This window comes from Tenebrio molitor, chromosome 2, assembly GCF_963966145.1.
Source record: "Tenebrio molitor chromosome 2, icTenMoli1.1, whole genome shotgun sequence".
In the NCBI taxonomy this organism is placed as follows: Eukaryota; Metazoa; Arthropoda; class Insecta; order Coleoptera; family Tenebrionidae; genus Tenebrio; species Tenebrio molitor.
The window spans coordinates 21,313,231-21,337,624 of NC_091047.1; the positions used below are offsets into that span (position 1 = coordinate 21,313,231).

At 34.7% G+C, this 24,394-nt stretch overlaps 2 protein-coding genes, 2 long non-coding RNA genes and 1 other non-coding gene across 5 annotated transcripts; 2 read left to right on the forward strand and 3 right to left on the reverse strand.

Moving 5' to 3' along the window:
* Nucleotides 1-1,061: 1,061 nt before the first annotated feature.
* LOC138125133 (U1 spliceosomal RNA) lies at nucleotides 1,062-1,224 on the forward strand. The gene has a single exon (XR_011157354.1). It is a non-coding gene; the product is annotated as a U1 spliceosomal RNA (small nuclear RNA).
* Nucleotides 1,225-2,010: 786 nt separating this feature from the next.
* On the reverse strand, nucleotides 2,011-3,825 carry LOC138124883 (uncharacterized). The gene is made up of 2 exons (XR_011157303.1): nucleotides 2,582-3,825; nucleotides 2,011-2,476 (listed from the first exon to the last, which is right to left on the reverse strand). It is a non-coding gene; the product is annotated as an uncharacterized lncRNA (long non-coding RNA).
* A 47-nt stretch (nucleotides 3,826-3,872) lies between these two features.
* Nucleotides 3,873-24,166, reverse strand: LOC138122627 (uncharacterized). The gene is made up of 3 exons (XM_069036883.1): nucleotides 23,976-24,166; nucleotides 13,219-13,326; nucleotides 3,873-13,164 (listed from the first exon to the last, which is right to left on the reverse strand). Exon 3 carries the CDS (start codon nucleotides 6,868-6,870, stop codon nucleotides 5,287-5,289), a length of 1,584 nt encoding a protein of 527 aa, XP_068892984.1. The 5' UTR covers nucleotides 6,871-13,164; nucleotides 13,219-13,326; nucleotides 23,976-24,166; the 3' UTR covers nucleotides 3,873-5,286.
* On the reverse strand, nucleotides 8,194-9,300 carry LOC138122687 (uncharacterized). The gene has a single exon (XM_069036941.1). It carries the CDS (start codon nucleotides 9,298-9,300, stop codon nucleotides 8,194-8,196), a length of 1,107 nt encoding a protein of 368 aa, XP_068893042.1.
* LOC138122630 (uncharacterized) lies at nucleotides 20,288-22,105 on the forward strand. The gene is made up of 2 exons (XR_011156561.1): nucleotides 20,288-21,075; nucleotides 21,130-22,105. It is a non-coding gene; the product is annotated as an uncharacterized lncRNA (long non-coding RNA).
* Nucleotides 24,167-24,394: the final 228 nt, after the last annotated feature.

Sequence of the window (24,394 nt, forward strand, 5' to 3'; positions counted from 1 at the left end):
CGAGCAAAATAGTTATTTATGTATTAAGGGCGTAAGAAGCCCTCTTATGGTCTGAGGTGTGATTTTGCTAAAAACACGCTGAAGGCCATAAAAGCCAGTTCACGCCCGCAGTACATACACTATTTTATGCACGATTAGGGCCTAAGACCTTAACATTTAAAAAAATTAATAAAGAACTGTCTGCTCATATCACGGATGTTCGCATCGCGTAGTGCTCCAGTCAATTTTTTAGTTTTGCGCGTAACCTTGGGAACAGTGAAAACAACCGTAGCCATTTTGCCAGTTGCAATTTTCCATTATAAATTCATTAACGAAATGATGAACGAGGCTGAGAAAGCGGCATTGCGGCAGAAACGAGTGTCCAGTATCGAGTAATCCCCATTCGGGATTAGGTAGTTTAAGGTACGGAAGGTTCGGAATTTCACCAAAAATATTTTCGACTTTTATTTGACATATCTTTATGGCCCACGGGCATAAAGTGGTCCGTGGGCCATAAAGAGACGTTTATGTCAAGAAAATGTGTGCATAATTGTCAAATTATAATATAATCGTGCATAAATGGTAAAAATGTTTATGTCCGATCGGGCGAATTTTGCCTACTTATGGACTAGTTTTTAGGGCGTAATTCAGTATATTATGGCCCCGGGCTGTAAAGTTCTTTATGGCCCTTGTTTATGCCGTTACTACAGTAATAACAATAACTGGCTTATTCCACCTTCCTGATTTTTGTGTCGTTATTTTAAAATTGAATCTACCTAAATTATTATAAAATTCAAAACTTCGACCGGACATAAAATTTTGTATGTACCACGGGCATAATTGGCGTTTGTGGCCCTTACCGTGTTATGGCCCTCGACTGACGTCTCGGGCCCCAATGTCACGCCGCGGGCCACAAACGCCTTCATTACGCCCTTAATACATAAATAACTATATTAGCCCTTTTAGTTTTAGGCCACAGAATGTCATGTGGCCAAACGTTAGTAGATGTCTCTGCCTTCTAGTGGTAACGAGTGTGAAGTTGTCGTTACACTATAACTAACCCTGTCAGACGTCGGCAAAGAATACTTACCTGGCGTAGGGGTTACCGTGATCAACAAGGCGGTTCCCCCAGGATGAGGCCCTTCCATTGCACCGAGGTCGGGCTGACCCCTGCGATTATCCCTAATGCGGATAACTCGGGCGCACAATTTTTGGTAGTCGGGACTGCGTGCGCGCTGTCCCGGTCTAATTTAATCTAAACTAAAATGTTTATAGTTTTAGCACTTTTAGTACTTATAGTTTACACAGTTTCATCAGTCAGTCATACATTTATTCCAATTTCTTATCTCTGTGTAGGTAAGGTATGTAATTTTATTTCCATCTTCTACGTAAATGACAGCTTACAGACATTTGTGGTATAACTGGTAGAGGGCGATTCAAACCAGAACAAGACAAGGGCGGGGCTTAAGATGCGCGCCGTTAAAGTGACCAGTGGCGTATGAAACTATTACTACTTGATTAAAATAATAAACATTACGAAATGAATGGGCAAAATTGATTTGAATTATCATCAGGGCTTTTTTTTATTTTACACAACACGAGTAGTACACAAGCACAACTGACAGACAACAATAAGCGTAAAAACGGGAAAAATTTTACTTTCTAACGCCGCCACTGTAATACACGTGCTTCCCTTCTGAAACAATGGACTGAGCCGACGTCTTTCTACGCAGACTACGTGATGTCCTGTTCTAAGGTACTAGATCAACACACTACGTATAGAGGTACCGCCATTCCATTCCTCGCGAGAGTGGATTGTAAGATAAAGAAATCAAATGCAAATTTCACAAGTGAAATAAGGAAGACAATAGTTTTGGGGATTTTTTTAATGAAATAATGGCATTACTACAATGTCAAAAATTTGTTAGGTTATGTCGCCCATTATTAATCAAAATTTTTTAACTGAAATGTTTTACTGGTTGCAGATATTTTTTTAATTAAAATTTACAAAAACCACTAATAAAACCCAAACAAGTTACCAAATTTTTAATCGTTTAAAAATACAATATTAAAAAATATTTTGAACTGCTCTTCTCATTCCCATAATTTTACTGTCACATTTTGACCACAATTAATAATTCTCAGAAGATTCGTAAAAGGGTAGTTTTGGTTAAAGAGAGTTTCGGGATTAGGCTTTAGTGTTTAGTTGGGAAACAAATGAAGTTGCAAGATGATCTACAGTAACTAAAATCTAGGAAAAAAGTTTAGATATTGAAACAGTACATAATTATTGTTAATAAAATAAATTACTAATGTGGCGGAGGGATAGTATAAAAAAAAGTTATAGGTATAGGTAGCTGTTTAAACTATCAGACACAAAAATACCTATAATAAATATACCTATATTCATAGGTTCCAGTAACAGATGAGGGAAAACTTCAGGTTTCAATCGCTGCAAATCTTCAGCCCAAAAGAAATCATCTTTACTAAAATGTTTCTGCAAATGAAAATAATATTAAGTATACTGTAGCCACTTACTTATATCACCTAACATAAGAAAAACTAAATCTTTACTTTATTACTTTATTATGTAGATACTTACACAGCAGATTTGTAGACAGTCTCAATTTTTTTAGCCACTGTTCCCTCCGTACTCTGTTTTTGACTCCTAATATTAAATTGCTTGTTACTGTATATAAGTATATGCTACGAGTATATGTAACGGGTGTCTTACCGTTTGGAACATAAAACAATTTAAATCCATTTTTTCTAGAACTTGAACAGCCGCTAACACAACACTTGTTACTGACCATGTTAAAGTATTAAAATAAACGCAAGTAACTGAACCAAGTTAAAAGATGTAACGAGAACAAAGAAATAAATGACAATACTTAAACACAAACGAAAACTGTAACGAAATAATAAGTTAGATGAATCGTCAACGAGGATTATTAAATATGCAGCAGAATAATGACACTACTTTTTGTCAAATTACGTCAAATCATTTTTGGATTGTGTTTTTTTTATCCCCAGTTTGAGTAGATTGTGCGACAAGGACAGACATAAAAAATCACTAATGGCGGTACCTCTATACGTAGTGTGTTGATCTAGTTACCTTATCCTGTTCTGGTTTGAATCGCCCTCTAACTAAGTAAATGAGTAGTTACGGGTAGAGCCCTGTAATATTTTACAGGCTCGTAGAAGAGACCTGTAATATTTTACGATGCTCATCAAAATAAAAAGGGTAAAAGGGCTCTCCTTCGGCTTTCCAGTCATATCCTTCTGTCGCCAGTAAAACCCGTTACGTTACGTATTGTTGAATATTTTATTTGTTCCACATTTGTAAATAACTATTCACGTTGGGAAGAACAGTTGTGGTGCAAATGACCTGACCTGTTACTATGACAACTCATATGAAAGTTAATGCCAAATGTGTGCGATTTGCACCACTGATGTTCAATCCAACATGAATAGGATATACAAACTATTATCCCATCAATTGTTGCAATTACATACTGTCACGAGCAAAAAAAAACTGGTCGTCAAAATCATGTTTTAACGTAATGGAAAATGCTCCATTGTAAAACGATCGTAAAATCATAACCTATCATCATGTTGTATGACATTAATTGACACTAATTATTTAATCTTTTAACACTTTGTTGACGTGGGCATAATCAGGCAGGGAAAAATGTTTAATTTGTGACAATCTAACCAAATTTTGAAATGACATTGACGACCAGAATTTTTTGCTCGCGACAGTACGTTGATAATGCATTTTGATCCGTTTTAGAAAGTCATTTTCATCGCTCTTGGGATCGAATCAGTAGAGAACCGGACTTGCAGCGTTGGTAATTCCGTGGGTATTTTCTGGATTTCAGGAAAATCGCTTCAAAATCTTCTTCGGGCATTAAAGCCATTCTTTCTTTTCTTTCTTTTTGCAACAATCTTCACAATACTTCTGAGAGTATTTTTGTTGTTTATCTCAACACCATGACGACGTAGTTATAATCGCCCCACCGCCTTTCATTACAAAATTTTTATAAACATAAATAATAATTAAAAAACGAAATTTAAAGGCTGAAGATGTAAATAAAAGTTTGTATGCAACTCGCTTAGCAATTAATCTTTACTGGGCTTACTGGCTTATGGAGACTCGTTCCTTACGTCACTCGTCCCACAAAAGCCAGCGCGCCCGAAAGGCTCGGATACACGATGCCAGTAACTCGTACCAGTTACTAAAACCGAGTACTGGAAACAAGTATTTCGTAAGAGTTTGGGGCGTATTCTGTAATTTTTAAAGGGGCGTTAAAATTTTAGCGTCGTTTAAAATTTAAAATTTCACGTCCTGATTGGTCATTGCTATGACAACTTAATTAAACGCCCTTTAAAAATTAGGGGAGCAGTTACAGAATACGCCCCAGTAGCGTCTATATAGTTTTTTAGTAAATTTCATGCTAGTACAAGAAAGTAGAAAATATTAAGATAATTTATTTTTGAATAAGTTATCTATATGTTTTAATCACCTTAAATGGGATTTCGCGAAACAAATTTTGTAAAATAAATTAAGTTTGTTCATGGGAGAAAGTTGAATTAAATTTTAAATTCTTTAACACATTAACCTTTAACTCTTTATCTCTTTAGACAAGATGGTCAACAATTAGATGTATTGGTGTTTCTGGTTCTACATTTGCTTATCAACTAACTTAAAACTAACGAAAATATACAAAAAGTAAATTCGCACCCCCTCTCCGTCATGGGTAGTACGCTGGTGGTCTTTTGCAAGATGTGACTGAGCCAGATGGCGGGACTTTCCCACTATTGTGAAAGAGACCACCAACGTACCGGCACCGGGGATGATTGTCGACAGGAATATTGGAAGCGGCGTCATAAACTAAATTGGACCGGCCGCTCCAACATCCCGCCCCTCATTGAAGGCTTCCTTCAATATTAAATTTAAACGGTATATACAAATCAATTATGTATGACACATCGGTGTGCACATGTACAATTGAAACTTATGACTAAAGAACAAACGACAAAACAAAAAACAAAAGAAAACGAAATGAATACAAACAAACAAACCAAAATGGGTAAATAGGCACTATCACTAAAAGTTCAAAAAAGTTCGAACGCTCTCACTGGTTAAATGTACATAGAGGCCATGGGTAAAACACACACTTTGTTTATTGAGCGGGTCACTTCACCTTTTGAAGTTTCTAAAGTCACCACACGCACACAACCATCCTTTCCTGGGTGTAGGCGAACGACACGTGCCAAGCGCCATTGAAGGGGTGGTGAATTGTCTTACTTGATGACCGCTAACTCGCCCACTTCGATGTTTGGAAGACGCTGGTTCCACTTACGGCGGGGTTGTAGTTGCGTCAGGTAGTCCACGGACCACCTTTTCCAAAAATGCTGCCGAAGTTGTTCCACATATTGCCATCGAGACAGCCGGTTGATGGGCAAAGGCGTTACGTCATGCTCCACGGGGGCAGTGAGCAGATCACCTATTAAGAAGTGGCTTGGGGAAAGGGCGATTAGGTCATTGGGGTCGTTGGAGATGGGTGTCAAAGGACGTGAATTCAGGCAGGCTTCGATCTGTGTTAATACCGTGTGCATCTCCTCATATGTTAGTGATGTCAGACCAATCACTCTTTTAAGGTGTGACTTTACGGACCGGATACCTGCCTCCCATATCCCACCGTGATGGGGACTATGGGGAGGAATGAAATGCCACCGGACCGTACGATCGGCTAGCCGGTCAATTACATCGCGTTCGAATTTTTGCGACTTTAACATTTCGCCAAGTTCGGATAATTCATTACGAGCACCCACAAAATTTGTTCCGTTGTCCGAATATAAATTTGCAACGTGCCCGCGACGGGATATGAAGCGTTTGAGAGCGCCCAAAAACGATTGAGAACTCAAATCTCCGACGAGCTCTAAATGTAACGCTTTGGTCGCAAAGCAGACAAACAGGGCGATATAACCCTTTACCGTCCTTTTGCCTCTACCTCGACCCTCTTTCAGGTACACTGGACCGCCAAAGTCAACGCCGCTGTTGAGAAAAGGTCGGGCCGGTTGAACGCGATCTTTGGGCAACTCACCCATTAATTGATACGATGTCGTCGGGTTTGCTCGGAAACATTTGAGGCAATTGTGAATGATTCGTCGCACCACGGAGCGCCCCGACATGGGCCAGTACCTTTGTCGCAGAGAGGCCAATGTAGCCTGAGGGCCGGCATGCAATAATGAGATGTGCTCCGATTGAACGATTAATTCGGTGATTTCGCACTTAGGTAACACTATTGGGTGCTTAACGTCCGAATGAGCGCCGGAATTTCTTAAACGACCTCCGACACGTATGAGTCCGCTATCGTCGAGGAAAGGGTTGAGTGATATCAGACGACTTTTCTTGCTGACTTGACGACCGCCCTCGAGTTCTTTGATTTCGGTACTAAACGCTTGATGCTGTACGTTTTTTAGGATGATAAGCATTGATCTTTGTAATTCAGATACTTTCAAGGGACCGGTGTGCTTTGTGATGGGCTTTCGACAGTTTTCCGCGAATCGTAAACAGTACGACAACACGCGTTGTAGTTTGCGCAACGATGAAAATCGAGTAAAAAAATCTGGTGGTAACATTTTCTCGGAAGTTATCGCGACAGCAACCACACGTCGTTGTTCCGGCAACTCCTGATCGTTGGCGAAGTTTGGATTCGTCTGACAGTACTTCGGCCAATGCTGTGCCTCGTCTGACAACCAGGATGGCCCGTGCCACCATAATGGAGAATCAATCAATTCGCGGGGTGAACAGCCTCGCGAAATTATGTCAGCGGGATTGTCTTTGGTGTTGACGTAACTCCAGACGCAATTTTTTGTTAACATCTGAATCTCGGAAACACGGTTTGCGACGAACGTTTTCCAAGTCGCTGGCTCGGCCGCTAACCACGACAAAACGATTTGAGAATCGAGGGAGAGTTATTGTCTTGAGGGGTGCCACTCGAGATTTAGCGCAAAGTAACCGGGTTTGATGGGGTGTCGCGGTGTTTAAGGATCTGATATAGATGCATGCTCCGTAAGCGCGTTCGGATGCATCGCAAAAACCGTGGAGTTCGAATCCAATGGGATTCTGATTCGAAGTTACCTGCCGAGGAATCTCCAACTGATTCAATTCAGGTAAGCTGGCAATGAATGAATCCCAGGTAGTCAGGATCCTTATTGGGACGGACTCATCCCACCCAACATTTAACGACCATAGCGATTGGATCATTAATTTTGCAATTAGGATGACCGGACCCACAAGACCGAGAGGGTCAAAAATCTGCGCGGTGATTGATAAGATTCGTCGCTTGGTTACCCGATTTCCTGACTGGATCTGACATATGGAATATTTTAACGCGTCATGTGTGCAATTCCATAATAGACCTAATGTTTTGGAGTCGCCATGTTTATCGAAATTCACCATGACTTCATTTTCACTTAACGTGGGCAATAGCTCGGGGCAATTTGATGCCCATTTGTTTAACGGGAAACAGCCTTTGTCAAGGATTGCCACTATATTGTCGCGTAACGCGCGCGCTTCGCGAACCGTTTTTGCTCCAGTTAGCAGGTCGTCCACATACGTGTCCTGCATGATTGACCGCTGAGCTTCGGGATTATTTGAGCCTTCTTCCAGTGCTACCTGTTGTATGCATCGCGTAGCCAGGTAGGACGATGACGCCATGCCGTAGGTAACCGTGTTAAGCTCGTAAACTTGAACCGGATGGGACGGGTCGCGACGCCATAAAATTCGTTGGTACTTTCTGTCCTCTTTGTCCAATTGTATTTGCCGATACATTTTTGTTATATCCGCGGATATCACGATGTTATGCAACCTAAAACGCGTAATGATAGCAAAGAGATCCTGTTGTACCACCGGACCTACCATTAATTTGTCGTTTAGACTGACACCGTTAGAGGTTTTGGCCGATGCGTCAAAGACTACGCGCAATTTAGTGGAAACACTGGACTCTTTTACTACCGAGTGGTGAGGTAAAAAATACCCGTCGTTGGAGAACATTTCGCGATCTTCAATTGTTACCGGTGACATGTGATGCAAAGATTGATATTCGTCCAAGAACAATTGATAGGAAACGCGCAAATCCGGAGATCTTTTTAATCGTCTTTCAAGACCGTGTAACCTTTTCAAAGCGATGTCATAAGACGACCCTAACTCTTTTGAATTGTCTTTGAATGGTAGTCTGACTGTGAATCGGCCGTCATTGTCGCGTTTGACGGTGGAGATGAAATGTGTCTCACACGCTCGTTCAGCGGATTCACTGCGCTGGTTACGACGTGTAAATTCGTCACGGAATTTTGCGGAAGTTTGGCAGGTAGACGCATTGCGCCCCCGGCTATCCATCCCAGGTGGGTCTTTTGGAAAACCGGGTGCACTTTGGTGGCCTTGATTTGACCGACACAGAGGAGGTCCCAAAAGATTTCAGCACCGATTAGAATATCTATGGGACCGGAACGATGAAATTGCGGATCCGCTAGCTTGATGTTATTTGGGATTTGGAGGAGACTTGCATTTATCGATTCCGCCGGCACTGAATGAGTTATGATCGGTACTACAAGACAATTCAAGTTAGCACCGAACGCATTGTGAAATGATTTGACTTGCAGACTGGCGATTTTATTGACAATGCTGCCGTTAGCATTACCAATTCCGGTGACGCGGATGTTGGTTTCTTTCGAATTGACCCTTAAACGTTTGCAAGTTTCGATCGTTACGAAGTTGGATTGAGACCCAACATCAATCAATGCGCGACACGATTGATATTGGCCGGTGTTGTCTCGTACGAGAATGACTGCTGTTGATAAAAGTACCTGCGATTCGTAACTATGACAGTGATGGTTAGCTACGATCGGGGTGTCTTCAGCCGCGTTCGTTGTCACAGGTGCTGCGGGTTCCGTCAAATGGAGCAATGAGTTGTGCATTTTATTACAAATTTTACAAACTCCTGACTTGCATTGGGACACGGAATGTGAGGTGCTCCTCAAGCAATTGAAACATAATTTTAACCTTTTGACTTCGGCGATCCGAGCCGAAACGGACAAATTTAAAAATTGTTTGCATTGATACATAAAATGGTTTTGATTGCACAACTTGCACGAGGGCTGTTGCGTAGCCAAGTTGGAGGAAGATCTCGTGAACGGCGCTTTTGATTTCTGTTGCGGATTTGACTTGGATTGAACGTCACGGTTCTTTTCGGGGTTTTTGTGAAATTGGATCGCTTCCCACACGCGACAGCGATCCTTGAGGTACGCGTACATGTCCTTTAGCGTTGGCATCGTTTTTTTGTTGGTTGTTTCCCATTCCCGCATGGTAAATGCATCTAATTTTAATTCGATTAAATGGATTATTAGAAGATCCCATGTTTCCGTCGGCGCATCTAACGTTTTTAACACTTTCAAGTGCAAATCTACCTTGTCGATAAGTTGCCTCAGAGACGCGGGAGAATCTTTTGTGACGTTGGGTAAATCGAATAACGCGCGAATATGATTTTTTATGATCAAACGTTGATCGTCATACCTTTCTTTCAGCAAAGCAATCGCGATTAGTAGTATGTAAAATGTTACTTCTGGGCCAGGACATTTGGCGTCTTAAAAATCAAGGCAAAATCTTACAAATTTAGCTGTTTGCCCAAAAGCAAACAACCGAATAGGGCCTAAAACCTCTCAAAAATCATTAATTTTTATCCACCCCAAAAGTTCCCAAATATGTGTAGGCCACCAAAAGTTGGGCACACGAAAAACAGGGTAGAATCCTACAAATTTACTGTTTTCCCGAAAGTAACCATCCGAAAAAGATCTAAAAAACTTACAAAATGCCTTGATTTTAGACACCCCAAAAATAGCTTTTCCTTTCTGGACCAAGCCAATTGGCGCATGCAAAAATCAATTAAAATTACCTCAAAACTGCTCTAAAACCATTGTCAAATCTCTAGATTTCAGACACCTCAAAACAGCTTTTTATTTCTGGACCAAGCCTATTGGCGCATGGAAAAATCAATGAAAATCAACTTAAAGCGTCTTAAAAATCAAGGCAAAATCTTACAAATTTAGCTGTTTGCCCAAATGCACACAACCGAAAAGGGCCCAAAACCTCTCAAAAATCATTAATTTTTATCCACCCCAAAAGTTCCTAAATATGTGTAGACCACCAAAGATTGGGCACACGAAAAAACCGTTAAAATCTCCCAAAATCATGTAAAATTATCTCACGAGCACTCTAAAAAACTCACAACATACCGTGTTTTTAGACACTCCAAAATGGCTTTTTATTTCTGGACCAGACCAATTGGCGCATGCAAAAAAAAGAGAAAGACAACACCAAATCAAAGAGGTATATTTGGCGCCTTACAAACTAATGTGGTGAAATTCCTTTAAAAATCATAATTTTTTATGCTCCCAAAAAATACTCGAGACTCAATAGACCACCAGAAAATGGGCACATGGGAAAATCATCCAAAATCAAACAAAATTACATTAAAAGCACCCAAAAAACCTTACAACATTCCTTGTTTTGAGACACCCCAAAATGGATTTTTACTTCTGGAGAAAGCATTGGCACATGCAAAAAATTCACCAGTCGGAGTGGCGACCGGTAATAATATTAAACAAATAAAAGCTCTTGTTTTTAAATTTCCAAAATGGCTTTTTTATTTCTGGACCAGGATAATAATTGGTAAATCTTGGATTCAGAATATTTACAGAATTGATAAAAATAAGTGCAAAACATTCCCCGTTTTCATTCCGACTACATTGAAGAGTTAAAAAGCCACCGACAAAAAAACAGCGTCAAAAACTTGAAAAAATATCCTTTCTTAGATATCTCCAACTGCGTTTTCATTGCTGGGTCTTAGTTGGGACCAAGATACCTAGAAAGATCTTGGTTGGGACAATAAAAAAATATATAAAATATAATCTGTAATTTACAAAATTTAATAAAAAACACGTAAATTCGGTTGTCATATAAAAAAAGTATAGATACGTAACTGAGACCATAAGAAAACATTGAATTAAGTATATATTTAGTACTACAAAAACAAAAATCATAAATTACTGTTTGTATCAACCTGTCTCTTCATTTGGTGGGAACAGGGTGTTTCCTTCGCTATCCACGCATACTCTTCCCTTCATGATAACTTCCGAACTGTTTTCTTCATTAATGTTTACCAAGCAACCAACAGAGATCTTTCCATCACTAGCTAAAAATACACCCAGAAGAATTTTATTTTCAGTAGTGATATTACAATTTGAACAGACTTTGTAATATTTTTTATCCAATATCTGTTCAAGAGCCTCATCCACACTTTTTGCACTGATGAAGTGTTTAATTTCCAGTACTACCGATGTGTTATCGTTTATCTTGAAAAATATATCAATTCTGGGTGAATTACCGCTGTCAACTTTGAGCTCAGCATAGCAGCACTCATCAATCCAATCCTTTATAAGAAAATATAAATCAGCTTGTATTTCAAAATGGTTCCTGGGGATCTTTGTATTGGTATACAATTTTGCGATGCACATAGCAACTTCAACGCTGTTATCTCTTAGTGACACACTGATGTCTGCCAGAGATTTTAAGCTTGCAATGAATGCAGAGATTTTGGAACTATCAAACTTCCCGGTCTCCTTTTTGAGAAGGCCAGAAAGCACCTTTTGTCTAAGCCGACAATCAATTTCGAAGTTAGGGACTTTTATGTTAATAGAATGATTTTCTCTTTTGATTACATTAAAGAAACCACAATCTGTTAAAAATTGGAAGTACAAATCAACTAATTCTTCACTCACATTTCCACGTTTTATAATTAGTTCATTCAATTTTAAAATATGTTCAGGCTGTATATTCTCAACAATTTTGATTGACGTGGTTCTTTCAGTACAATTTAATAGACGGAAAACCTTGTGATGAAATGGGGTCTCTGCAAGTAAACCATCTAGACGATTCGAACCCATCTTATCCTTCCAGTAAGAGCGTAGACTCAAAGATCGTAAGTAATTGAGAATAGAAAAAGAGCTAAAAATCTTCTTCCCGGTTTTTATAACTGAATATCCATTGTACCACTCATCAATATCCTTTAGCATTTGTTCCTTTGTTTCATTACTGTTTCCTTCTCCATAGACATCCACTAAAAATTTCACTTCGTCTTCTGTAAATCCAAATGATTCAGAAAAAGAATGGGAGTCCAAAAAACTTCGAATTTGAACATTATTTGCTCCAAGTGATAATATACCTCCCATTGCACAACAGGCCATGAGCAATGCTTTTTGCACAAAACGACAGGATTTCAGAATGTTGCGAGTCCAATCGCGAATAACCCCGTTAATCTGCCTGATGTTTTTTTGTATTTCCTCCTTCTCTCCTTCTTCAAAGATCATTTTACAAACAAAGGCATCGAACTCGTCAATAAGTAAAATAACGCCTTTTCCAGTTTCTTCAGTTTTGAAATGCAAACTTAAACATTCCGCCAAAAATGGCAGGCCATTTATCAGAAAGACTTCCTTGTCTTCTTCAGTTGTGTTTGGGTTAAACCAAAACTTACGATGCTCAACACTATCATAGTACATCAAAAAGTCACTGACATGAAGATCACCCATTAATTCGTCCTGTGTGCTTGACCACACCGTTTTTCCATTGACTTTTGTTACCAAATATCCATGTTGTTGAAATGCATCTCTTATTACTGCATTCAGGCTTCGCCACAAGTGTTTCAGTGATTTTGTCCCTAGATCTCCAAAATCTATTGAAATGACAGGGTGCTGTCCACAGTGTTCGTAAAACCATTGTTTGCATTTATTGCAACTGTTTACAGGAGGTGAACAATGGCACATTTCAAAAATCTTCTTTGTCTTAAATATTTTGAAATATTTTGACATGTTGCTTAAATCCTCAACAAAAATTCCATCTTTTTGTATTACATTTGTGACCCTAACCCCAGAGCTGGTAATGGGAATTCCAAAAAATTTCTCAAGCATCTTTATGATTGATGTTTTACCAAACCGTGATGGAGCAGTAACTAACAGTATGTTATCAGGATCATGATAAAAGTGCCAAGCGAACAAACTCTTATCTATGAAGTCTATGCATCCGTTTAACGCATCATAATCTGAAGTGCTCAAGCTGACCAGTCGCTGTTAAAAAATAAGGAGAATAACATGGTTAAGTTTTTATTAATTGTAACTTACCTTTTCTGGACTTACCATATTATTCAATGTATTATCGCCAAGTCTTATTTTTTTGGATGGTAGTTCATCTATTGGTTGAGGTGTTGAGGTTAATTTTCTGTTATTCATCTAAAAAAAAGTTTCCATTAGTGAAAAGAAAAAAATTATGGAAACGAAAAAGACTACTAAAAGAAAGCAACATTTTTACTGAGTATCACATACGAGTATCTCGATAACAAAAACATTTGAATATAATAAAAATCTTAAAAGATCAATGAATACACATAAAATATCACAAGCCCTTAAAATACGAATAAACTTTTTTTTTAGCTTTGAATAAAAATAAATCTTCAAAATAAAAGATAAGAAAATGAAAGCAATTCTTGCTCTCCAATTACAGAATAGTTCCTACCTATTAGAGGAGAGATTCCAAGAATCAGAAAATATGTTTTTCTAATTTATTTATTCTAATGGTGTTATTATTTAATTTATTAATTGCACTGTCATAATCAACATGCTTATTATCCTGTGATCCTGGAGTATTTCCTTATACTGTCAGTTTTTTTAGTATTTTTTTCAGTGATTTAACAATAATTTCTGGATTTGTAAAGTTTAAATATTTATCGAGTGATCACGTCATATTCCTTTGCTTGTGCACATTTATTTAAATTGTTAATTTCCTTAGCTACTACCCAATCGGACACTAATCTCTTTTACTGAACCTGATGGGTAATATAAAATTTTTATAATAAATTAAAAAAAAAATGCCCAATACTGAAGAGAACAAAATTGTAGCAGAATATTATACACCATTAAAAACAAGACAACCATCTGAACTCCAACAATTTAAAAATAGTTACAAATCTTTTACTCAAGATAAAAAACTAAATATACCAAGAAATATCAATGAAGTAACGCAAATGAGAAATCGTAATTTTGCCATTGAATATCTCAATTCTACCGTAAATAAAAAACTAACAAAGACAGATTTTTGCAAATCTAAAAGTATTTCCAGAAATTCCCTTAATATGGGACTAAATTCAGTTGGAATTAAGATTGCATGTAAAACGAGAACAAACGGGAACAAACCAGAGCAATCCGGAACAAAAGAGAACAAATCGGAACAATTGGGAACAAAAGAGAGAAAAAGCAAAACAAAAAATAAAAAAATATTCGATAATGTAGAACACAAAGCAGGTAGTCGTAAACATATAAGTTTAGATGAAGAAGCAGATGAATTAATTAGTAAATCTTTAGAAACTTTTCAGTCATAAATGGACAAACTAGTTTCATACATTCCCAACGATGAGAAAGAAAAATGGAAAAAAGATTTAAAACCTATTATTACTGAAATAGACAGATTAGAAGATGGAGCAAAAATAGTTGGTTTCAAACAAGAAGTTGTAGATAAATATATTGCAAGAAAAGCAGCTAATTTATTCCTTGAACAATTAATTATGACAGACTGTGAACTAGAATCCGCTAATAATAAAATAGATGAATTGGAATATAAATTAGACAACTACAATAATTATGATCCTAAGAAACTAGCAGAATTAAGAAACAAAACAGTAGTAATACCATCAAACATCGATGATGTAAAGAAAAGAACTCTGAAAATATTTGAAAGACATACTAAAAATATGAGAGCAATAAATGAAAAAACTCAAAAATTGTAAATTAAATGGAAAGTACTGTATTCAAGAATTTAAATATATTCAATGAAGAATATCCAAAATTCCGAAAAAAGTTTTCAAGTCTCATTCAACAAGTTAACAAATTAAAAATTATTATTTTTGTTCTTATGTTTATTATCGTAATTGTAATTATTGTTTTCTTAATTTATTACTTCAACACTAATAAAAAATAGCGATTTATTCAACAATGTCCATGAACGTACCTATGATGATACTAATACGTGTCCATAAGCTAATGTATCTGTAGAATTAGGTAAAAGGTATCTTTTATCATCTTTCCAACTTAGAGACTTTTTCTTTACTTCTTCAGTAAATATATCATGTTTATGACTCCTGATCACTTTCTGTCTATGGAAGTATTCTTTTTGATTAAACAAGCAATTTTTGTAATCTTCAAAACTTATTTCTTTCTTCAATACTGCTTTTTTGATACCTTTTAATTTTTTCGAAACAGACGGTTCAGTTCTGTAACTGTACATTTTTGACCTTAAACCTATGCATTCTAATATCTTAATACCATTCAATTCATCTTTGAACTTCCCTATTACTTTCTTATTTTTATCAGAATATAATGAATGATCCTTTGGATAATCAGATGTATCAAAATAGTCGAGATTGTTTTTCATAAATTCATAGAAATCGGCATTTTTAATCTCATATATAAAGCTATCAGTGTCTCCATAAAGAAGTTTTACGTTTTCATTGAATTCTTTTTTAATTACATTGTAATGGAAGTTATACATTAATAATTTCGATAAATCTAACACAGCTTGCCCAATATAAATTGGTTTATTAAACAATACTTTTGTTTTAAAATTGTGAACTGCTGCCAGGTGTTTGCTAAATATAGTTCTGTGTTTAAAATTAGGTTTGTTTATTGCTTTTTGTAATTTTTCTTCATCACAATATAATTTAATATTTTGTTGGTTTCTAACAGATTGCATAGACTTACCATATGGGGCATTAACCATTAATTTCCAGAAATCTTTTTCAAAATCATTTTTCGCCTTTTGTCTTTGTTCAGTATTGAATTTAACATATGATGCTATAAAATTTGACTGAGTAAATTTTATACCTCTGTGAACCTTTGTTATTCTAATACCTAAATTTTTGTAAAGTTTTAATGTTTCGTAATGAATTATATAATTTTTCTTATCATAGAAATGACAAAGTAGTTTTTCTACTTTTCCGCCCGGAGGAATTCTATTTTCCGGAGCTAAAGGGAGATCATTGAATTTGTTATGAATAGCTAAGTCTACTGGAAATGCTAAATCGACTTCCAAAACATAACCCGTATTACTATCTGATACCAATATACCGTCGACATTTTTAATTTCATCACAAGTCAACCATTTAAAGTCTTTTTCTGGTAATTTCTGAGATAAAGCCCATCCATATAGATTATTAGCATCTATATAGATAATCTGAGTATTTTCATCTGCTTGCGAATACCTGTTACTACACTGTGAAATACCTCCTCTAATTCCCTTTTCAAAAAACAAATACATTTCATAATCAGTTAATAATTCCAACTCCACTGAAGTATATTTGAGCATACAGTCCCAAGCTAACCCCGGAGTTGTATAATACCAAACAGGATCGAGTCCATAACTCTTTTCCAAACATAAGTCTCTAAAATTTTCAAATACATCAGTTAACAGCAAAACATCTAGTTTTAAGTATAAATCATGCCATTCACCCAAGTTTTTAATTTTAAAATGTTTCCATACTTTCACTGCATGTTTGAATTCTTCTTGAGAAATACCTTCTTTTGTGAGCGAAGAATAAAATTTATCTATTGATGGAAGTTTTGTTTCAGAAAATTTCTCAAAAGAATCCATGTATTCATAAGGATATATTCCTTTTCTAATTATCTTGCTTTTTTCTTTCCTAAATAACACATCTAATTCACCATTTGAAAAGTATTTAATTATTTCTCTCAACTGACTTGATTCCAGATTAGATGACAAATTGTCTAGGCTACTTGCTAAAAATCTAAATGAATCGATAAATCTCAATTCGATATATCCATTATCATCCATTCTTAAAATTTTACTGAAAGAAATATATTTCTCTTCGTTATTAGGTATTAATTTCAATTGACTTCTATCTTCTCCTAGATTTTTTATAAACAAATGACAATCGTAAGAACTTAAATTATGAAACAAAATTGGAATATATAAAACATTTATCACTTTCCTCTCCTCTGTAAATTTCCAATGGGTTATCAATATTATTATAAGCACTCTTAACGTATAATCCATAACCACAGGGAATATGAGATTGTGTTTTATGAGTATATGATGATTCAGGATTTGGTTCGCATGTATGAATAGGTTTCAGAATAGATTCAAAATCAGAATAAATTACATACGGATGTCTTAACATTCTTTGAATATTTTTAAATTTTAATACACTATCTTCAGGCATGTTCGGAAAACATGGTTCATTACTAAAGCACACATTTTGATGTTTCTTTAAAGCATCTTCAGTTCTAGCGGAGTAGTTTAAACATCTTCTACAGAAATGTTTTTTGTTTCTATTTACTTCCAACTGATCATTTAACAATCGACTCAAATTCTTAATCCAACAATAATGATTGTTGTCTTTATTTCCAAAGTATAGTAAGTCGATATTTATTTCATAGAATCGCTTCTTATTATGATACAAAGGATAAAATATTTGTTCTTCGTAACTAAACACGGTAACATTAATTTTATTATGTGATTCAAATTTAGGTATGTCCTGGATTTTGACAGGAAAATTTATTCCTTCAAAATTTAATTCGTTTATATATTCCGGCTTATTATAATGATTCAGTCTATCTACATGTTCTTTTGCTTGATGTAAACAGGATATTACGCTGTACATAAAGCATTTGTTATCGTTGTTTTTAACATTAACGCAAGCTTTTTTATCTTTAATCCACTTGGGTAATTCTACATATGAATTTCCGCTTAAAGGTGTATATTTGTTTATATTAATGCGCAAATAATTTATATTTTTCAAAGTCCATCCAGATCCCTTTTCTTGTAATTCATCACATTTTGATATAAATAAATTCTTTTGTTCATCCCAGTATTCCTCCAGATCATCTTTTTCTCTTAGTATAACATTTAGTAACTGAAATTTATGTATCATTGTAAAGTCTTCATTTTCCAGTTTCATAAACTCGCATTCCATCTCTAAATTAATTTTAATATTTTTGTGGAGATTTAAAGCATTTATAATTATTTTAATAGCCTTTTCTTTTATCATATCCATGTATGTTTCCATATCTATACCTTCTTCTAGATTATTATGTTGATACGTTAATAATCTTCCCTTAAAAGCAACCTGAACTAAAATAAAATCTGGCTCTGGATTATGTCTTGCTTTATGCAACTGCATTCGACTTTCCTTAATATATTTTCCACATTCATCACACTTGATCTTTTTTACTCTTTCTTTTTTTGGTTTAGAAAATATGGCATCATCAAACGGAAATATTTCCAAGCTCTTCTTGTTTTCTCTTTTTATTTTTAATTGCTTTTCAGCATTAATAATCTCGTCTATCAATTCTGCCTTATTGTATCTTTTAATGTATCTTATACCTAAGGATTTTGCCATATTACGTAATTCGAGCAAACGACGACTATTCCAAATCATGTTTTAATTTATGCAAATGTATTCGAGTTTCCTCGATATATGTTCCACACATATCACATTTTATCTTCTTTACTCTATTTTTTTTTGGTTTAGCAAATATATCGTCATCAAACTGAAATGTTTTTAGGTTCTTTTTGTTTTCTTTCTCTTTATGGAGGTGCATTCGGGTGCTTTTGATATATTTTCCACATATGTCACATTTGATTTTACTAACTCTCTTTTTCCTTGGTTCAGCAAATAAATCATCATCAAATGAAAATATTTCTGAATTCGCTTCGCTCATGAGGACTCTGTCCGAATTCCGCAAAGGAGGCATAACTGACTTTTTTCCGTTTTTTATTTCCTTATGTAATTGCTCTTCAGCTTTAATAATAGCTTTTATTAAGTCTGCTTTATTATATTTTCTAATATATTTGATGTCTAATGATTTTGCAATATTAAACAGTTCAGATAAACGAAGATTACTTAAGTTCCTTCGTTCCATTTATTATAGGAAAAAATCTAACAAACAATTTTTAGTAAATAAATAAATTCAATCCATTTTTATGCAAATCTGTTTTTATATGCCTTTTAAAATTAGTTCTAGTGTAATATCTACCACAATCACATAATAAACGAGTAGAATTAACTGCTTTTTTACATTGTTTACATGTTTTTTCATATTTATTTCTATAGTTATAAAAATCATCTGGACATTTTAATTCCAAACAAATGGAGCAAAGACTTGTCATTTATTAGAAAATTTATTCATCAAAGACTTCAAGATTACGAAAGTGTATTTTAAGAAAATCTAAGTTTGCCAAGGTTAATACGTTATTTTCATACATTTTAAACTGATTAAACATATTCCGATATACTAATCGTTCAAAGTCATTATTGGCTTTACTTCTCATATCGTTTAACCTTTTCTGAAACATTTGCCATGTTTCTTGGTCATCGTTATGTGAGCGATTCATTTAATTTATCACATTTTTTTTCATAAGAAATTATTCATAAACAATGCGTGTTAAAGCACACTGTCCTTGTTTAGGTAAAACTGTGAGAAGCCTCAGAATTCAAGAATGCGTGTTATATATGGAGGTGATCATTTTAATGATCATTTAATCAATTGTCGAAAAAAATAATAAATAATACTTGTAATAAAAGGGATCCAGTACAATATATGAGGCAATATGAAACCTACGTATGTATATAGAGAAAGAGAAAGCTATTTGAAATAATTATATGATGAAGACAAATAACGTATGTAGCTAGTATAAATGGGATCGGTCACCCAATAATAAAAAATAAATTAAATTATTGACATAGATAATACTGTTACTTGTAAGTTTATGATCAAGACGTATTTTTCATATTAGATAATGATAATCAACCTTTGTTTAAAGGTAAAGATTTAGCAGAAATATTGGGTTATGAAAAATCAACAAATGTTGATTTTAAGAGAAATTGCTAGTCGTATTTTTTGGAAATATGTTTTTGCAGAAAAAGAAAAATATTAATCACAAATAACTTGTTAGAATTCGCCTTCGGCTCATGAGTGGACTATGTCCGCGAATTTATGGGATTTATAGATGAAATAAAAAGTGGCAAAATTTGCCACGGGTGATTGAAGAATAAAAAGCGAAGATTTTTAGAATTTTTAAAATACAACGAAATTTCATATGAAGAAATAGATTATAAACATGGTGAAACAAATTTGTATGAATATATACAAAATTATTAAAAAATTTTAAAGAATTAATAATCATGTTGAATAACAATAAGGCAAAAAAGTTAGGAAATATTATATTTTAAATTAGAAGAAGAATTGCTAGATAAATAGAAAAATTACGTTAACGAATATAATCTTTTTTTCTAACACTAATATCTTATACTGTTTCCATGGTGCATTTGAGCTCACACCTTATGTTTCCCATAAAATACGCTTTCTCTATAAGACACGTCGTCAATAGCAACGTATCTTATAGAGTCATAATAGTTATTTACACTACGAGAGAGGAAGGTAAAGCTTTTGTTCACGCGAATTGCATGTTCGGCCACGACGCGCAGCGGAGTGGTCGATGCAATTCAAGTGAACAAAAGCGGCCTTACTCTCGAGTGCTGTATTTGATTTTGTTCGATACCAGACATAACTCCTTAGAAAATGAGTCTGTAACTTTATATTCAAAATTTTAAATAAAATTAAAATAAAATAAATAAATCACATTTTCGGAGAGATCTGTTGCTATGGAAAAAAATAAAATACAAAATAAACAAAGTTTTGCAAAGTCAATAAAGTGATTGTGCACACCACGTTGTGGAAATGGATGACGAAGAATTCTGTGTTCCTGATGACGTCCTGGAAGAGGCAAGTGTCGCGAAGTACCAAATGCTGCATACGAAATCAAAATTACGATACCAGAAAGAATTGGAAATATTTACACAATGGCAGACCGAGATCAAGGGAAAAGACGAAAGCAGCATCAGCGCGGTTATTCAATGTTGAAGAGTACACTGTTTGTATTTCAAAACGTTTATATCTCCAGGTATCCAGGTAAGAGGTTTTTTTAATAAGCTATTAGTTCTTTTAATATAATAAATTGTACAGGTTCAACAGTCTCACCTCCTTTTTGAAAACAAAATGTAGAAACTATCAGCCGAAAAAAGCTACAACTTCTTCAAGAAACGATGTTTGCAAGTTTTTACTGGAAGCGGCGGACCAAGAGTGGATCCTTCAGAAAGTTGTACTGATGATGGGCATATTCGGTGGCCGTCGTGATTAATTATGTAAAGTGATGAATTGTTATACAGTGAGTTTTTTTTAAGACTGGCCATAGGGTTTTACAAGCTACATTTTTCAACCCCCCGTTAACTTTTGTCCTCATGAAAATATTCAACCCAGTTTTGTAGTAAAGTTGTGGGATATGATAATGTATTGAAACAATTTCAATTTAATAACCAGAATCAAGGAATAAATTATAGCAAAAAGACATTTTTTGAATTCCGTTTGCTCTAATTTTAAATTTTCAGTAGGCTAAAATTTCACCTGACATGTAATTGATTATGTGATTGCTAACTGCCTCTGGAGGCCATTTTGAACATTTCATTTAATTTTTATTAAAGTAAAGAAACTTGTTATAACATAAATAATGAATCTATCGTTATAAAATGTAAAATATCAATGTTCACACTATTTTTTGCAAATAACATTTTATTTGTAAATTGTCTATTATAACCATTTAGGTATTACAAATACAAAGTTAACAGGAGGTTGAAAAATTAGCATGTAAAACCCTCTGGCCAGTCTTAAAAAAACGCACTGTATACGTTATTCACGTTGAATTGAACATTTCAAGGTCAAATAATTTAGCAAACAGTGACATGCAGGTAAATACCGTTCACGATGGATTGAGCATTGCTAAATTCGCATTATGTTGGTTAGCTGCATGTCACTATTTACAAAACATAATTACAGATCCAAAAAATAAAATTATTTGTCCTTGAAATGTTCAACTCCACGTGAATAACGTTTAGTTATTATTGGTATGTAATTATTTTCAATATACAAATTCTTTTTCATAAAATCGAATTTCAATTATGCGTGAGCGAAAGTGCGTGAGCGAAAGTGGAACCTTCACTCACTGGTAACCATGGATACAGACCCACTTTCTAGGGAGGTATCGAACAAAATACGCTCCCACATATTATTCAAGTAACATTTTATTCATCATTTTTACAGTAATTATCACAAAAGTGAAAAGTACAATTATTGAATTGGAACTGCCACATTAGCTTCGTGCTCTTGTTCCTAACATCTTCTTTAACTTCTGCTGTTTCATCCAATGCAAGTGGCCGGCCATCGAAAACTGGCAATCTTTACATTTTCTTCAAATGATTCTTGCCGTAATGTAAATTAACTTTTAATGAAGTTCTACACACCTACCTCATATCAAGAAAAGCCAAAATGACATCTTCCGTTACCTCCGTGATGCTTTTTTCATTGTTCCGGCCTTGAAACGAAACATACACCTTTTCATATGCACTTTTAGACTTCATTGGTAACAAATTGCCCCTTTTTTCTTATTTCTTCTGGAACGTTTTGGCACATTTCATCGATGAAAATTGTTTTTTTCCAAGTTTGTTGATATTATTACCATAGTACCCACGGCAATCTCCGCATTTTGTGTATTGTGACGCGCCTCGAATAATTTCTGAATTTATTAAAATTTCTGATAAGATGTTAGTGTTAGAAAAAATCTTGAAGACAACGCGTGTTTTATAGTTTAAAAATCTCGATCTATTAAATCCTCGCTCCCTGCGGTCGCTCTGATTTAAACTACGATCTCGATTTTTAAATCGTCTATAAAACACTTGTTGTCTTAATAGCTATAAAGCAATACATAATTATAAAATTAATCCTAATCCATTAAACCTGTTTGATTTCATAAATAAAAATATCTACTCCTATAAAATTAATTTGAGTACGTGGTTTACCGATCTATGGTTTACGTTATTTAAAAGAAAAATATAATAATAACAAATGATCTTTTATGCTTTGTACAATATGGAATTTCAGTAGGGGATGGCTATCCCCCACTGAATTTACGCGATATTAAGAAAGATTTAAAGAAAATTTTAGAAAACTATAAAATAGAATACCAAATAATAAATTATGATAAGATTAAAAATGAATTATCATATTATAAAAAACTGATGATAAAAGATATTATAAATGTTTTTACTTTTATAATGTTTAACTTTCATTTGAATATAGAAAAATCACTAGAAAAGATAGTCAGATAAAGCAAATTGAAACGATAATCTGAAATTAAGAGAGATGGTTAAAAATATTGTAAAGTTAACCAAAGACCATATAATATAATAGTAAAGTGGGTACAGGTTGCAATGAAGCAACAAGCATGTTGTAACTTAATTTTCTCCATAAATAAGGATTATTTTTCTTCTAAGTGTTGGTGATACTGTAATGTAATATATAGCCAAACACTTGCAACCTGTACCGACTTTATAATAGTTTTATTCTAGTTATTAACTACTACCATGTTTTGGACGCAAAAACAATGTTTTTCTTTATGACATTAGAGAATTAAAGAAAGCACGAACGCACGTACGTAACGTAATTTTTTAGTGTTTTATTATGAATTTTAACTATAAAACATTTTCTTCTTGAAGTTTTTTTAATTGGAACTAACAATCTCAGGCTTAAACGCGTTTTATTAAATGCCATTCATAAAGCTTGTTCACCTAATAAAAAAGCAAAAACGTAGAAAACCTACGGTACGTACATACGTGCGTTCTTGTTTTCGCTAATTGTCTATTGAAAAACGATTACAACAAAAATCACGTTCGTGGGTCAGGATTCTTTAGGCACAACCGTTGAAAATGAACATAATGTCAGACGAATTACATTTAGTAAATATCAAGACATTGACTCACCTATTAAAAACTGTGATGCAAACGCCACTGCTGTATCAACTGTCAACAGTGTCAACCACAGAACACTTCACCTTCACCAGAACACGTCAACTGTCAACTGTCAACTGTCTACGCAATCGACAAGTAAAAAGCCAAACTGAATTACCGACCGAAACAGCGCCGCGCGCGATCCTGGTCTAGATGGCGCCATCCATATTATCGTTTTGCATTAAACTTTATTATAAAAATATGTAAGCTTTTTAATATCACAAATACAAAATTAAAAAAAAACTCAATGTTAGTAAGTTGTGTTACAAAAAAAATTATAACTACGTAACAATAATGACATTGTTGGTTGCCTATCGTTGAATACTATCTACAATATGAATAAGCAATTTCTATGACGGAAAAAAATTGGTTTTACAGTAAATCCGTTTTTT

What these genes read in the sequence shown, in the direction of transcription:
- LOC138122687 (XM_069036941.1), bottom strand. Translation starts at nt 9,300, where the DNA reads ATGTACGCGTACCTCAAGGATCGCTGTCGCGTGTGGGAAGCGATCCAA.
- LOC138122627 (XM_069036883.1), bottom strand. Translation starts at nt 6,870, where the DNA reads ATGTTAACAAAAAATTGCGTCTGGAGTTACGTCAACACCAAAGACAAT.